The sequence below is a fragment of the Protomyctophum parallelum genome (assembly GCF_964188405.1).
Source record: "Protomyctophum parallelum genome assembly, chromosome: 17".
NCBI lineage: Eukaryota > Metazoa > Chordata > Actinopteri > Myctophiformes > Myctophidae > Protomyctophum > Protomyctophum parallelum.
Genome location: NC_139719.1, coordinates 20784171 through 20800216, shown reverse-complemented (window position 1 = coordinate 20800216; position 16046 = coordinate 20784171). Strand labels below are relative to the sequence as shown.

The 16046-nt window shown below is 42.7% G+C and overlaps 1 protein-coding gene across 2 annotated transcripts; it reads left to right on the top strand.

Annotated features, from left to right (window-relative positions):
- The first annotated feature begins 4450 nt into the window (after positions 1–4450).
- On the top strand, positions 4451–15980 carry foxk2a (forkhead box K2a). 2 transcript variants are annotated; one of them, XM_083787839.1, is made up of 9 exons: positions 4451–5183; positions 7459–7653; positions 7773–7914; positions 8191–8337; positions 10444–10637; positions 10776–10981; positions 12282–12524; positions 13398–13589; positions 14004–15980. In XM_083787839.1, exons 1-9 carry the CDS (start codon positions 4888–4890, stop codon positions 14219–14221), a joined length of 1833 nt encoding a protein of 610 aa, XP_083643965.1. In that variant the 5' UTR covers positions 4451–4887; the 3' UTR covers positions 14222–15980. The 2 variants fall into 2 exon arrangements, with proteins under 2 accessions (XP_083643965.1, XP_083643964.1); XM_083787838.1 differs by having other exon boundaries at positions 4455–5183; positions 12240–12524.
- Positions 15981–16046: the final 66 nt, after the last annotated feature.

The following is a 16046-nucleotide window of genomic DNA, read 5'->3' as shown; positions in this document are numbered from 1 at the left end:
AGTACATTGTTTTCCTAAGCTTTTTTGCAATGTCCTGATTTCATTGTGAATTTGAAGTTTTGGAAAATAGCCTTTTCTAGTAAATGCCTAATGTGTGCTGTTTTAGGAAATACATGATTTGTTTTATTATTAGTCTGACTTACGTTTAAGAGTTAATCATTATTATGATTATTAAATCCCCATCATTATCATACAGGCTTCACACACCATATAATTATATTAGGGTTTAGAGTAGACAGTTTGGTTTACCAGCTATCTCTGCCACTTTGCAAAGGCTGTAGTGTTTTCAAATGGTGGGCTTTTTCACAGTCATGTAGCCTTGCACAACGGAAGTTATTTGGAAATGTGTCAGGCATGCATTACTAATTGATCGCTGTAGCCCTGCCTCCCAAACAAACAATGCATGAAGATGGCAGTTAAGCTATGTTACTCTGTTGACATACGATTCTTAGGTGTCAAAATTCTGAAAACCTTCTCCAAGGATTAAGTTTCCAGTTCGCACCTTATGTGTCTTTCCAGAAGTCGTTGCCAAGTACCTCGCAGCGAGAATGCACACACATATACCGTAGACAAACACCCAGGCACACATGCCGTGGGTCCTCTGAACCCGACACTGTTTAACACAGTGCCGTGGTGACAAAGAGGCCAGGGATTAAGTTCTACCAGACTATAGTCAGCTCAGTGCTTGGTAGTTGTCTTGCTGCCAACAGTTCACACTCCATGGCCTCTTGTGTCCCTTGATGTGATGGCGTTTCACAGTTCACCTGTCCTAAACTCTACCCGACCTTGGTTGATGCTTTTGAGCATTGCAGGGCTAAGACAATAAAATAAGCCTTTTTTACTTGGCCCTGGAACCAATTTGCCTAAGTGCTGCATGAAATACTCTGTTCTCAAGTCACGGCAATTTCACCATGCAACTTCTTCTCAAGGACTCAAAACCAGCAAGTCAAACACATTTGCATTATAGTTATATTATGGTTGCAGATTATTTATCTGAGAAATTTACTTCTAGTATTGAATTATTCCGCAAAGCATGCAACATATATTGCAACCCATGAGCAATATATGTAAGTCATTCTTTCTAAATAACAGGTCATCACAAGAACATTAGCACACTGCATAAAAACACAAGGACAGCAGATGGCAGCACAGCACTATTCTAGTTTAGACTTTTGACTGCCACTTTGATTACTTGTCTGATTTATAACCCCAGGGTGTGTACACTACTGTTTCATTGATTTGTAATCACTGGAATAGTAGTAGGCCTAATTAATAACATTTGAAGCCACAATTTCATAAAGGTTGATTCAGTCTTTACATTTGTCTTACTTTAAACATGTAATCATCTTGTGCCTCATACATCAGTTCCTTCGAGGATCCTTCCACTGAGATGCCCACACAGAACAGAAAGCTCACATGAATCAGGAGATTCAGGATGATGTATCTATTCTGTATACAGCATATACGGTATCAATTTGTTTACACTGATTGATTGATTGAAATATGTAACAGTTTGCAGAATTACAGTACATTTCAAGCACAACTCAATACAAAGGAACGACCCAAAAGCATTACACTTGTTTTACCTTGTTCAATTCATCAAAACATTTAGAGACGTACAAATAGACAATTCTATATAGCCAAAGAACAGAACAGGAATTAATCATAAAGGATGTAAAAAGGGGCCCAGGCCGTAGAGTAACGGTCTGGGCACCGGACTGGTGATCCAGTCGCGGTGTGCCGCGGGTTCGACTCCCGGATCCGACACGGCCTTTACCGCATGTCATCCCCCCATCTCTCTCCCGTTTCCTGTCAGCCTACTTTCTATCCCTTAAAAAATCAATAAAGGCGTAAGCCGCAAAAAAATATCTTAAAAAAAAAAAAAAGGATGTAAAAAGGGAAACATATACAGTGAGGGGGAAAAGGGGTGGGTGGGTGGTGATTGGGGATTCAGATTGTACGGGCCAGTTTCGAATTGCAGCCGTCCGTAGGTGCCCTTTGAGAGCGGTTTTGAAGGAGTCAAAGGATTTGCATGTCTTAATGACTGTTGGTAGGGCGTTCCACATTTTGGTGGCATAGGAGCGAAAATAATTTAGTCCCTTGTTTGTGCCGAATCTGGGTTGCACATGGTTTGTTGCACTCCCTCTGGTGTTGTGGGTGTGGACTTTGTTAACATTAAGGAAGTATTTAGACAGGTACATGTAACATGGGTATCTTGGTGGTGTATCGAATCTTGTGGACCAGACCCATTGCAAGATGCTGTACTCTCACTCTGTCGTCGACCCTAAGCCATTCCAGCCTGTCAAAGTAGGCAGGGGTAAGGTGGGTTCGGGGAGTGAGTCCAAGTAGGAGCCCCCTGACCAGTTTGTTTTGGGAAGTCTGGAGCCTTGTTTTAAGGGCCTTTGAGGTGCTTTGGTGTGCTATGCATGCACCTCTTGGTACAAGAGGTACATGCATAGCACAGCACACCAATGAAATAATACGTTTGTTGACCATGCAGTAGCCTAGCCAAGTTGGGACAATAAAACAGTAAAAGTATCTTAACTAAACTTCAACTAACTTACCAACCCCTCAATAAACTGCTATTTATCATCATCGTCATCATCATCATCATCATCCTGTATGCCATTGGTTCTCAAAGTGGGGTCCCGGCGAGTCCCCAGCGAAATGTATTAACACAACAACATCAAAATCAATTTAACCATAACCACTGCCAGCTGTGAGCTTGGAGATCTGCTATTTAAGGATTGTAACAAGACATTAATAAAGTTTGAGAAGTATGCGCAGCCCAGTATGCGCAGCTATTAGCGCAGGGTCGATTCTTGAACACGCCAGTGTTACGCTCGTGTGTGTGTATCTTATAACTCTATGGTGTGTATGTGTGTGGTGATGATGTCATCGAAAGAGAACACGCGTGGATGGCGCATGGTTTTCTTGAATGCATTGCCTTCTCTATTTGCAGCCGCACAATCTAGATAATCACTAGAGTTGTTTTTGTTTTGTCGAATCGACTACAAAACGTGGTGTGCAACCCTCAATGATATTGTCAATGCCTGGCCTGCGTACACATTCACAACACACACACACACACACACACACACACACACACACACACACACACACACACACACACACACACACACACACACACACACACACACACACACACACTATAATAAACGACCTCCATAGCATTCCACTGAACAGAGGATTGTAAACTAACCCGTTGCATGCAAATCCTGGCAAGGATTTTCGTGGAATTTGGATTTCCATCTGGTAACTCTATGGGTATTACACTTATTTGTTCTGCTCTGTCTTGTCTTGCCCACCAGGTAGTCACAGAGACTTTAGTACATATTCATACAACTTGGCATAATTTCACTATTCTGTTTATTTATATACATTTGTCAGGGAAATTAAATTAGATAGATAGATGTAGTGATGTATGATTGTATGTAATGGTATCTTTGGAGAACATCAGATCTGACACAGACCTGTCAGTCACTGTTCACAATCACAGTCATAGCATTGTGATCCGTCTAGAGAGACTGGTCTGATCTATTTAATGTGTGAACTGTGAAGCTCTTGAACCACTAGCTGATCTCAGGACAGGTCACGTAGAGTGGACACTTGAGACGTCTGGGGAGTGGGACCTCAATGTTTGTTTTTGTGCTGATCGATTGATTGAATAGCCTACTCTATGACAGTTTGCAGAAAAAAGAACAGGAAAGTACAATTCAATTGTACTTTCAATACTCTGATAAGAGTATTTATTTTAAACCCAAGAAGGCTAGTTTCCATTGGGGTCCTTCACATGAGTTATATTTCCCCCAAAATGTAAAATGAAATAAAGAATACATTATACATGTATGCTTTATTCAATCATTTAAACATGTTTGTTGTTTGGACATAGAACAATTTACAATTTACAATTTAGGCATTTAGCAGACGCTCTTAATCCAGAGCGACTTACAATAAGCAAGAACAAAAGCATGGGAATACATCACAAAAAAGCATTTATCATAAAACATGCGTAAGCTAAGAAAGTAACAGTGGAATATCTATTCTATATTATGAGACTATACATATAAACTATATATATATATATACTACTATGCTATACATATGTACTATGGCGTGCTATGACTATATACAATGCAATTATAGTGCTGTCTACATAACATGCTATAAGTCTACAGAAATGCTATCTAAGGGGGTAGGCCCGGTAGGGTAAGTGCTATGGGCCATGATGGAGTCTAAAAAGGTGGGTTTTCAGACTACGGCGGAAGATTGGGAGTGATGCTGCAGTTCTGACTGCAATGGGAAGTGCATTCCACAGTTTTGGAGCCAGAAGTGAGACCTATAGGCCTTAATATATGTCAACAATTTGCTACAAATTGTTGACATAAACAAGTACACATTTTCAGAGCCCCTGAAACTCCAATCCGTGCTTTTTCAAAGAGCCACAATTTACAACCTGCCGTCGATCTGCGTGTCAGGGCCCTGCGGTGCAACCAACCATTTCTACGGACTATTTATATTGTTGTTGTCATTGGTAAACACGACCCAGCCTGCCTGCCCATGGTCGCCTCTCATTGGTCGGACGCGACGCCCGTCGCGGTATTTCCGCCCGTTTGGCCGTTTTTGATTGGCCGATGCCTCTTCTCTTTCTCTCTGTCGCGGCGGTGGGTCGGAGCCGCTGTGTGTCCCCGGTCTGGCACGTTCCTGCTCTAAAAATTGTTCAACGGATTAAATTCGGATCCCCCGTTTTTTAAAAGAGCCCCCTAAAAATATATTTACTCCCATCCCCACTAAATTCCGAGCACGTGCTCACAAATTGTGGCCTCTATCTTCCCATATTCAACCTAAATTGAGAGCAGCTAGAAGATGGCGGTGGTAAGCGGGATGTCGGGGTCGGCAGTAGCCCGGCTCGAGGGCCGAGAATTCGAGTACCTGATGAAGAAAAGGTCGGTGACGATCGGTCGGAACTCGTCGCAGGGCTCGGTGGACGTCAGCATGGGACACTCCAGCTTCATCTCCCGGCGGCACCTGGAGATCTTCACCGCGGGCGAGGACGGCACCGGCAGCGGGGATTTTTATCTCCGATGCCTGGGGAAAAACGGGGTGTTTGTAGACGGGGTGTTCCAGAGACGAGGGGCTCCACCTCTCCAGCTGCCACGGATGTAAGATTAAAAAATATATACATTGATCAATTGTTTGTGTTTTGGATCGGAAAGAATATCAATGAGCCACGATCAGAAAAACGGCGTGCGGATCGAACGTCCTCTCTTGTGTTATTGTTGTGTGTGTTGTTGCTGTGCCGCTGCACGTGTTGTGTCCAAGCAGCAACACCCAAACACGCTAGCCGGAATGCTAACATAGGAGCAAACAATTGAAGCTGTTTACTTCGTGTAACTAACTACTGGCCCGCTGCTGCAGTAGTAGTAGTATTTCGTTTACACACACAACCACATATCGTGATTTAACGTTGTGTAGTGTAGTTAATAGTAAGCCGCGTGCACGGTGTTCTAGCGGCTAGTAAAGGAGTGCAGTCAGTCAGTGTGTGGACCGTGTGTTGAGCTGGCTCAATGTCAACCCTGGCCTCATGTTGGCTGGTGGAGTGTTTACACTGCTGGCTGCGTCCTTGCACAGGAAGCTCCTAGGTTCATTTTCAGTTTCAACGGTGTGAAAGAAGGATTGATTGAAATATGTATAACAGTTTGCAGAATTACAGTACATTTAAAGCACAAACTCAATACAAAGAGTGTCAACTGTGAGTGGACGACCCAATTAAGCAATTAAACGTAAAAGTAGAAAGACCACAGTGCAAAAATACTGTTACAAGTAAAAGTCCTGCATTCCCCCCCCCCCCTTTTTAGTATTGGCATCAAAATCTGTATCTAAAGACTAAAGTAATATGAAGAATGTCCCATTTCACAATCGCAATGTAATTATTGATGGGACCTTGACGTTGCAGCTGGTAAAGGCGGTCTTTGTGCTAATGAATAGCTTAACCAGTAACAACAACAACAATGCATTGTTTATCAGATAATGTATGTTTTATATTCATAATCAATCTGCAGTGTAACTAAATTTGTCAAATTATTGTAGTGTAGTAAAACGTACTACATTAGCCTCTGATGTAGCCTATTGATATTGTAGTATAAACTTTAACGAAACATGGAAATACTCAAGTACCTCAACTAGAGGCATTGCACTTGTGTACTTGCACCATTGGTTATTTTAAATGAGAGTTAATAAATGTGACCAACATTTTAATGTGCATTTTCATTTATTTTCTTTTTTAAACTTACCCTTTCTTTTTTTTTATTGAATCCCTGCAGTGGAAGTAATTTGCTGTAACATGAATGCCACCAGTCAGCAAGTGGTCCAAATATATCCTATTAATAATAAATAAGACATGTTTAGACATGGCCTGTTACATAACAGCTGTGATGGACATCCATATTTAAATCCTGTCCAAATGCCCCCCACCTAGCTTCTGTTGACACTCAACTGGCTTACATGTTGCCAGTGATATCATTAGGGTAGCTCTGGTCCATAGCTCTAATGCGTTGCATTTAGAGCTATGTTACTCTCGACTTCCGCCGCTCGCATGAATGCAGATCAGTCTCTCGTCTTTAGCGTAAATAAAAAAAACGTTTTTTGCTACTCACCAAAACAAAGGCGGGTTGTGTCATTAGAGCCCCCCACCACACGTATAAACGTAACTTTTTGGCCAAAGGGGGATTTTGTTTCCACCGGGAAAAAAATACTTTGTTACTCCACTGCGCCTTCTACCGATATTGCCCAGAGTATTGCCTCATAGAGAATATTTTTCCTCCAGTGAAAAAAACCCCTTTCTGGCCAAAAAGTACAGTTTATATGTGTGGTGGGGGGTTCAGACTCAGAGTTGCACACTTGCACACAAGATTTAACATCTTGTACATCGATTTATTAAAAAGAGGGTCAATGTTTCAGTTACAATAGCCTTTTCAAGAAAAGTCCTTGTGACCAAAAGTCGCCCTCTTCTTTTATAAATCAAAGGTGAAACGTGCAGGATTGGCCTTTTTCTTTGGAAATGGACCTTCGCAAACAGGGTTTGCAAGGGCAATATTTAAATACTATATCGATATATTGTAATATGGCATAGGTGTTGGTCTTTTCCTGGTTTTAGTCACTTATTTTATACTTTAACAATTGTAAAATAGTCTTGTGATCTTGTAGACCTGCTAATGTCTGTGAAAGTCTTTGAAAAATACTATCATCTCGATATCGAGGTATTTGGTCCAAAAATATTGTGATATTTGATTTTGTTCATCACCCTACTGACCCTAGTGTGTGTTGTCTTGATTTGTGTTGTCTTAATTAGATTTATCAAGCATATAAGCATTTTGTGTGATTGACTAAAACACGTTTAATCTTTTCACCCCCCCCCCCCCCCCCCCCCCCCCCCAGGTGCTGTTTTCGGTTCCCCAGCACAAGTATAAAGATCACGTTCACAGCCCTGTCCACTGACAAGAAGGAACGAAGGAACGTGCCGGAGTCGCCGGTCAAGCCCGTCCAGCCACAGATTTCACCGCTAACCATCAACATTCCAGACAACATAGCCCACCTCATGAGCCCCTTGCCTTCACCAACCGGTACCCTTAGGTGAGACTGAACAGAATTCTTAACATCAGATGGAAATGCTAGCTTTCTCTGTGTGCGTCACCTCCTTCATTGTGCCACACACAAGTAAGACTCACAAGGGACTCTTGTTCATTTCACAGTGCGGCAAACTCTTGCCCCTCAAGTCCACGGGGGGCAGGACTGTCCAGCTACAGGATGGGCCGCGTCTTGACCTCTGACCTTATAGGGGACAACTCCCAATCAGAAAATGACAAAGAGGCCTCAGGTGGAGACAGCCCCAAGGTATGAGAGGAACAGCTGTGGTGTGAATTAATCTTCCTTCATATGTTTGAAGGGGTTTAGAATGTGTGTACGCAATGATAATGTGAAGATATCAAGGGACATTGAATGTGTGTATTTGTGGTGACATTGAAGTCTAAATATTACCCAACACCTGTGAAAACCCAGACTTTGGAGCACAAAGCCTAGTTGATCTTTTTAACTGTGCGTAAATGAATGTGTGAGACAGTAAACTTGTAAACATTTTTTAACATTCCTTTTTTTTCCTTTTTTCCACAGGATGACTCCAAACCTCCGTATTCATATGCACAGCTAATAGTTCAAGCTATCACCATGGCCCCAGACAAACAGCTGACACTGAATGGAATATACACTCACATCACCAAGAATTACCCCTACTACCGGACAGCAGACAAAGGCTGGCAGGTCAGTGTCTCCACTCTGCTAAGTCACACTTCTTCCATTTTCTTGTGGTACAGTGAGCTGTTTCAGTGAAATGCATTGATTTTGGGGCCTATAGTTTCTTAAATGTCTGATGTGCCAGGCTCTGTTACACTTCAACATTCATCCAGTTGTCATGGCTTTCATTAGATCCCATAATAACAGTACGTGAACATGTTTTGAAAATGATTCTTCCCTGGGGCATGCTGACTGGACTCTGCTCCAACCATGCAGCGTCCCCAATTCAAAGACCAGTGTTACATTTCTCACTACTCTTTCTTAATTTCCTGTCTCTCTGCTGTTCTATCTTAAAGAAAGAAAGAGGAAAGACACAGAAAACAAATAAGACAGTCAAAGGATGGCGTAGCCTCCCTGCCCAATCTTTTACTGTGAGTGCAGTTGTTGAACACAAGTACAACCAATAAAATCACAATGCAGTGGTGAATCACACGTGTGAACTGAGCGATGCAACTATACATTTATTGTTAGTTACTGTACTGTCACTGTGCTCTGTACTGTATTGTTGTAGTGTACTGTGCTCTGTATTGTACTTTGATTATATTTGGAAAATAAATCTTTGAAAGATGAGTTACTGGGGGGATGGCCCGGTTCCATCAAGCCTTACCGCGTTCGAAACGGTCGAGAAATGACATGTTTACCGTGTTGACGCTTTCCATGCTGGAACAGACAAAGGGACACGCATAAGTAGGGACACACATAGCTGCGTAATGGAGCGGAGGCGCCGCTCAAAAACTGTCTTGTGTGCATGTCAACTAGTGGGACTGTGCCCGTCTACAGTCCCGCCCCCTTTCGAGGGCCCAGGAAATAATTCCCCATAGACATTTCAAAAAAATACTTATTTAAAGACCTTTTTAAGCCTCGTACAAAGCCAACTCGAGTTGTGACAAATCATTACAACAAACGCAATGTTTTGTGCCGATCAAATAATTAGTAAGAAGAAAAACAAAACAATGTGTTGTACGCTGCCTTTTTTTTGGAGTGGTGCAACCACTCCCTTACGGAGCTGTGGGTGGCTGGGTGCGTCTGAGCATGGTTGTTTTTCACCACCTGTGTGCAACCTAACACACACACACGCACATTAACTGTATATATGGTGATTTCGGGTGTTACAGTACAGTACAGTACAGTACAGTAGAGGGACCCCCGCCCTGGGTGCGTTCCTGTGGGTCAGGATCTCACTGCTTTGTATATATGTAACTTCCGGTGCGAGATTTGGGTCCCATGAAAGTGTCATGGCGCAGCACAGTCACATGACCATGACAATTAAATGAGGACAGGAAGCGAAGACCGTATGGTGGACTCCATGTTGCTCCCTGGAAGGAAAGAAACATGCGCAATTGAGACCAAGGAAGCTGAACACAGAAGTGTTGGCTGCATATAGCCCATTGTGCATGTTTCTTTCCTTCCAGGGAGCAACATGGAGTCCACCGTACGGTTTTCGCGTCCTAACCTTATTTAATTAACCTTGGGTTTGTGCAGACTTCATGCTGCATTGACGATATGGCCATCTTGCCAGCAAGGTGCTAACTAGGTGCAACTTCCCATAGACAGTCACAGCCCATTCATCCAAACGGAAAAGTCCTATCTAATTGTATTAAACAATGTCGAACTCACAAACATTGGAGCTGTACAGAAAGCTTGAATTATCCTCTTTCAATCTGTTTTTGTTTCATAAATTCAAATGTTATGAGCTACTTCCTGTCAAGAAATTCTGTGTAGGTTATTTTTTGTCTTAAGTGTCAGAGTTTGGGAGTGCTCGTTGGATATCACTCAACAGCCATACCACCTGTTTTGAATTTTCACATAATGCTGGCTTTACTCAAAATGAGTGCTTCCAAACTCCAATACTTGTGTGAATGGGCTGTCTATGGGAAGTTGCACCTAGTTAGCACATCTGAATATTGTCAATTGCCTCTGTTTCATGATGTCGTGCACACAGTGTCAGGAGCTGTTATGGTCTACTGTCAAGGAGACCGACGAACAGTTCAAAGTCTTGGCCATGCCGTGAAGAAAAACATTAAATGATTTTCCCACCCATGTTATGTTTGCTTGTTTTTCCTGGTCTTCTAGAACTCAATTCGCCACAACCTGTCCTTGAACCGTTACTTCATCAAAGTAGCGCGGTCCCAGGAAGAGCCGGGTAAAGGCTCGTTCTGGAGGATTGACCCATCTTCCGAGAGCAAGTTGATAGAGCAGGCTTTCAGGAAGCGCAGGCCTAGGGGCGTACCCTGCTTCAGGACTCCGCTGGGACCCCTATCATCCAGGTAAAGCTGGAGTCACCCGTCTGGTTAAAATAAAATAATAGTGGGGAAGAATTTCAGCGTTGTGGTTTCTCCTTGTGCAAAGAATCAAAGCGTATCTCAGTTTTTATTTTGTTTCCCCCCCCCCCCTTTTCATCCCAGGAGTGCTCCTGCCTCTCCCAACCACACAGGGGCGCTGTCTGCTCACTCCAGTGGGGTCCAGACCCCAGACAGCCTGTCCAGAGAGGGCTCCCCAGTTCCCATGGAGCCAGAGCCCACCCCCCCACCGCCAGCCCCCGCCCCAACCACTACAGTCCAACCCAAACTCGCTGTCATCCAAGAGGCTCGCTTCGCACAGAATGCCCCTGGTAAAAGACCAGAGCAGTACCCTACCCTGCATGCCATACCATTTATACCAGACACACGCTTGTTTTTGATTTGTGGTCACAAAAATGGTTGGCCACGCTATCCAAGTTGTTTCCATCATCAATCGTTCATGATTGACTTTTCTTGTGTGAAAAAAACAATCAAATCTGCACACCCATCACCACCATACCTGCACCATACCCATTGCAGGTATTTTCTTTTATTGGTAAATAAATGATACCCACGATGTGTGCAGATTTTATTGTTTTTTCATGTTGAATTTTTGATCCAGCCTAAGCCCAGCAGGACAGGATGACTTTTGTGACACCTTTTTCCATTGACGTCTTTCCACACTCTGCAGAGTTTGGCATGGAAACGTATAACAAGGTTGAGGGTTGTAAAGCAGGGTTTCACTAATAGAGCTCCGAAGTCCTGACGTCACTCGCTCATCCCCTGGTTCACGGAAGCAATTTCTCTATAGAGAATAACATTGGGTCATCTTGAAATCGTCTCATAAGCATTGTGGTCCAAAAATAAACAAGCTGTCTCTGCGATATTGTCAGGGAGGTGCCTCAGTATCGTTTACGACAGTCAGTCACTTATATTTGATACAGTCTGTTTCTAGCGAAAATGTAACTAATTCAGCAGCAGTAACATTAACATTTTCTCTCAGTTAGTTGATTCTTTATATCCATAGGAGTGAAATAGTACTTATATGAGGCGATCTAAAATACCCCTATGGGGATTACAATGCAAATAAAAAGTACATGAACCCGTGTACTTTTGTGCCCTCTACCGATATTGACGTCAGACTTCGGTGCTCTAGAGTGTACCATGGGATTTTGTGACCACATATTATTTCAATATAACTATACTTTCAAGACTATGAGTACTTTGTGCAGACTCATTTCCCAATACAGAGGAATATTCTATACTCCAAAAAAATATGCTTTATCTACCTTTCAACCTGGTGCCCCTATTTTAGACACGTCATTATAGATGTCATGAACATTGTACAGTATATATAAATATATATATTTTTTTTTATATCGCAAAACATTCTGAAATGTAAAAAGAAAAAAAGGTCATAGCGCGTTGCGAGCATGTAAGATCTATTTTGACTATGAATGAATACATGGTGTGCCTTGATATTTTGACTTGCCCCATTGGTGACGTGCCTTTGGGCGCAAAAAAAGAGTTTGAAAACCAAGCATTGAAACGTGTGTCCTGTCTTTTCTGTGTTGAATACAAACAACATAGCCAGACCTCTTCTGGAATTCCTTACTCCCTTCCCTTCAATAGGCTCGACGCTGAACAACCAGCCGGTCCTGATCGCTGTGCAGCGCCAGATGACGCCTCAGACCGCCACCATGAAGCCTGTGACCTACACCATGGCCACGCCCACCATGGTCACGTCCGCCAACTCCAACTCCGTCATGCAAACGGTGCACGTCGTCCACCAGATCCCCACGGTCACCATGACGACCGCCGCCATTAAGACGGAACCTCAGGAGAACGGAGGCGGAGACCACAAGGATATCAAAGGTTTGGTTTGGTTCCATCTTCCTTTTCTTTTTGTTCCAAGGGGTGGTCCGGTCAGGTTCTAACCCGAGTGGAATAGTAAGAGAGTGGCGACACTAGTGTTGACTCCCATTGTAACAATGGAATGCGGAAGTGCTCGAGAACAAAGCGTGTCGCCACTCTCTTAGTATTCTCGGGTTCTAACTAAGTGTACTGTTAAAGCGTGTCGTCATCCCAACTCAAACACTGCATCAGCGGACGATTAGTCACTAATTAGTTTTGTTGTGTCACAGAGTAGAAATTGGAGCCTGACCAGATGAGTGGTGCAACAGCGCCTCCTGTTGGTACCTTAAACATACATAGGGACACCAGGGTCGCAATGAGCACTAACTATGAGACCCTGCAGATCATGTCTGTGTGTGTGTCTGTCCCGCTGTGACACCACCTGCCCGCCACCAGAGGGCGCAGCTGTAGCACTCACACACACACAGTAGAAAACTTACAAAAATTACTAACTAAAAAGAAAAAATAAGTACGTAATTTATTCAAATTGTTGTTATTGCAATTTACGAGCTGCGTTCGCTTCCCGCGTTTGCGCGTCTTACTTGTTATTATTGTATGTTGAAAGGTCTTGGTTTTAGAGCTACAACAAGGGACTCATTGTAATGAATAAAGCATTTTAAACAATGTGTATGGGACTGTATGTTAAATACGATATACCTACTATAATGCAGCTGTTGGTGGTCTCCCTACTGGTTGACCGTGTCGTTGCCTTTTATTGTAGTTTTGGACATCATTGCAATTACCTCTGAATGATAGAGCTTCAAACCGTTTGCCATCAACTTCAGTTGCCACATGCAAGTCATTCTAAATCTATTTCTCTCTCTCTCTCTGTAGTAAAAGTGGAGCAGGTTCCAGCCATCACTACCTCTATAGGTGGAGGTCGCATCATCCAGACCTCTCAGGCCACACCTGTTACAACTGTTACCATTGTGCAACAAGCCCCGCTTGGCCAGCATCAGCTTCCAATAAAGGCCATCACACAAAATGGGACACACCTGGTTCCCATCAGTACTGCTCTTACCACAGGTAACAAACGGCTGGAGGATTTGTATAAAGCTGTATGTATTGTTTACCGTACTTTAGTATGGTAAATAATGTGATATCACAAGACCACTGCGAAAGCAATACATAAAACGTTAGACAGTACTTTGCATGCACATGCATTTTTATGAATCCGATTCTCAATCAATCCGTTTACCGAAAACTGAATGAAGTGCTTCTTATTTCACTGAGGAAATTCTTCATGGAACATGACAGCAATTCCTTACGCATGCCATGTTGCAGATTGCGGCCTATTTATTGTGCATTTTAGCACCTGACACCATGTCTTATACTGAACGGTAGTGGAGAAAATTTCAAAAATGTATGTCCAAACGCTGGCTGCTGTGGTCTGTTCTAGTATAAAAAATAAAATAAAAACATTTTGTTTTCCTCTGCCAGCCGTGGCGAACCCTCTCCATCTCCTGGCGACCCACGCATCGGCCTCTGCATCCCTTCCTACCAAGAGGCAGAATGGAGACCAACAGCAAGACCAGCCCGACAACAAGAGGGTCAAAATGGAGGATGCCGGGGCGGATGTAACCCCCGCGATTAACGACAACCCCGACACGGACAGAGACGGAGATGGGAGGGCCAGGGAACAGGCTGTCAACAACTAGCTCCTCTGACCTCGATACTGACCCCTGCTATACTCCTTTGAGCCTAATGAATCTACTATTCCATCTTAACTCACTCTTCAGTTCTCAACCTCCCTCCCTCTTCCGACCCTTTCCTGGCTTTCATCTACTCCAAGGTGCCAAAAGGAGAAGACGTGCAAAATAGACCTATGGACTACAGAATGTGTGATGAGCCCCCCCCCCCCCCCCCCCCCCCTCCTGGGTATAAAAAAAAAAGACATGGAAATATGATGCAAGAACTTAAGACCAAAATGAAAAGTGAAACGAAACAAAAATGAAGAACGAACGAAGTTGCTGATGTTTGTGACCCCCCCCCCCCCCCCACGCCGATTTTCGAGACTTACCGATAACGAGAAGCACAGGTGGTTTCAATAAAATAAATAACTTAAAAAGAGAATGAGACTTAACACACGGTTGTAGAACAACATAAAAAAAAGGACCTGACATTAGTCATGTAGCCAAGCATGGTGCTTCATATATACTCCATCGTAAGATGGTGTCGCTCGAAAAAATAGATGATCTATAACTCCGAAGCGCGTCGCAACACATTGAGGGCCTGTAGATCACCTATTTCCGGCAAGTGGCACATCGTATGACGGAGTCTAAACGAAGCTTAACGATTCTCTCTGCCATCCCCGCAGAGAGAGGCCGACTTGGACGGTATGTTTTTTTATTTTTTTTATTTTTATTTTTATTTTTATTTTTACTCAAGACGTGCTCCCCAAGGAAGGGAAGGACCCAAAACGCCATCGTCCCGGTAGCATTGCGGACGAGCGCTGTGTGTGTGTCTGATAGAGAAAGGAAACAGAAGACTGGAAATCAAAATGACAAGTGGTTGCTTTCCGCAAAGGGAAGCGTGTGTACGTGAGGACATTCCCATCTTCGGCAGCTAGTCTCCATGTTGACCTACCTAAATACAGTTGTGAGTAGATATGCAGTATTCCGTTGTACATGTGTATCTTTGGATCTTTTTTGAGTGTTTCTCCGTTTTTTGTTTTTGTTTTGTTAATTCTCCCCCAGAGGCACAGATATTATAGTAATAATTAAGACGACACTATCAGCTATAAGTGGGGGGGTCTTAAAAAAAATCATTTAAATGACACCTGATATTTTGGGATCTTTTTTTAATTATTATTTGTATGTGGACTCTTTGTTCAGTGAAATGAATGTAGTCTCCTTTTCCTTAAAGAAAACACTATATGGAGTGGATTGTTCTTTTCATATATTTTTTTTCTTCTGCTCAGTCAAATGCAAAAGAAACTTTATCACTGTACATCTACAGATTTTTTTCATATTTTACAAATATCCTAAGAGATAAAAAAGTATATTCCCATGCGTATTTGACCATATGCTTCTTTGAGCTTGCATGTTACGGATCTAGAGACTATGTACTTGAGCAGATAACTGAATATGGAACTGAAGATTAGACTGAACCTATGCTATATGATTCTGACCAGTGCTGCACTTACCCTCATTGTTATTTTTCTTTCTTCTTTGTTTTTTTTCTTTTATGTTCTCCATGTCATCGTTGGCTATTTTGTTTTTTTCTTTAGTTTTCTTTTGTTTTTTTTCTTCTCTTTTGGTGTTGAAGCTGGAAGTCTCCTTGTTCAGTTATTTTATTCTGTTCAGGCTAAGAAGTCTATTCAGATTGTATTCTATGTTTCACAAGGAAAACAAGTGATAGATGTTTGTTCTGCTTAAGTGGGTAAATGCTTTTTTTTATAAATTAATTTAAAACATCTATCGCAACTTTGTCTGTTATTTATTTGCACAAACGTACAAGAGGGAGGTGCCTTTTCTACTACAA

Excerpts from the sequence above, each read along its gene's own strand:
- foxk2a (XM_083787838.1), top strand. The coding sequence starts at position 4,888 with ATGGCGGTGGTAAGCGGGATGTCGGGGTCGGCAGTAGCCCGGCTCGAG. Across the intron at positions 5,184-7,458 it reads CCTCTCCAGCTGCCACGGAT|GTGCTGTTTTCGGTTCCCCA; the intron begins GTAAGATTAAAA and ends CCCCCCCCCCAG. Across the intron at positions 7,915-8,190 it reads CAGGTGGAGACAGCCCCAAG|GATGACTCCAAACCTCCGTA; the intron begins GTATGAGAGGAA and ends TTTTTTCCACAG.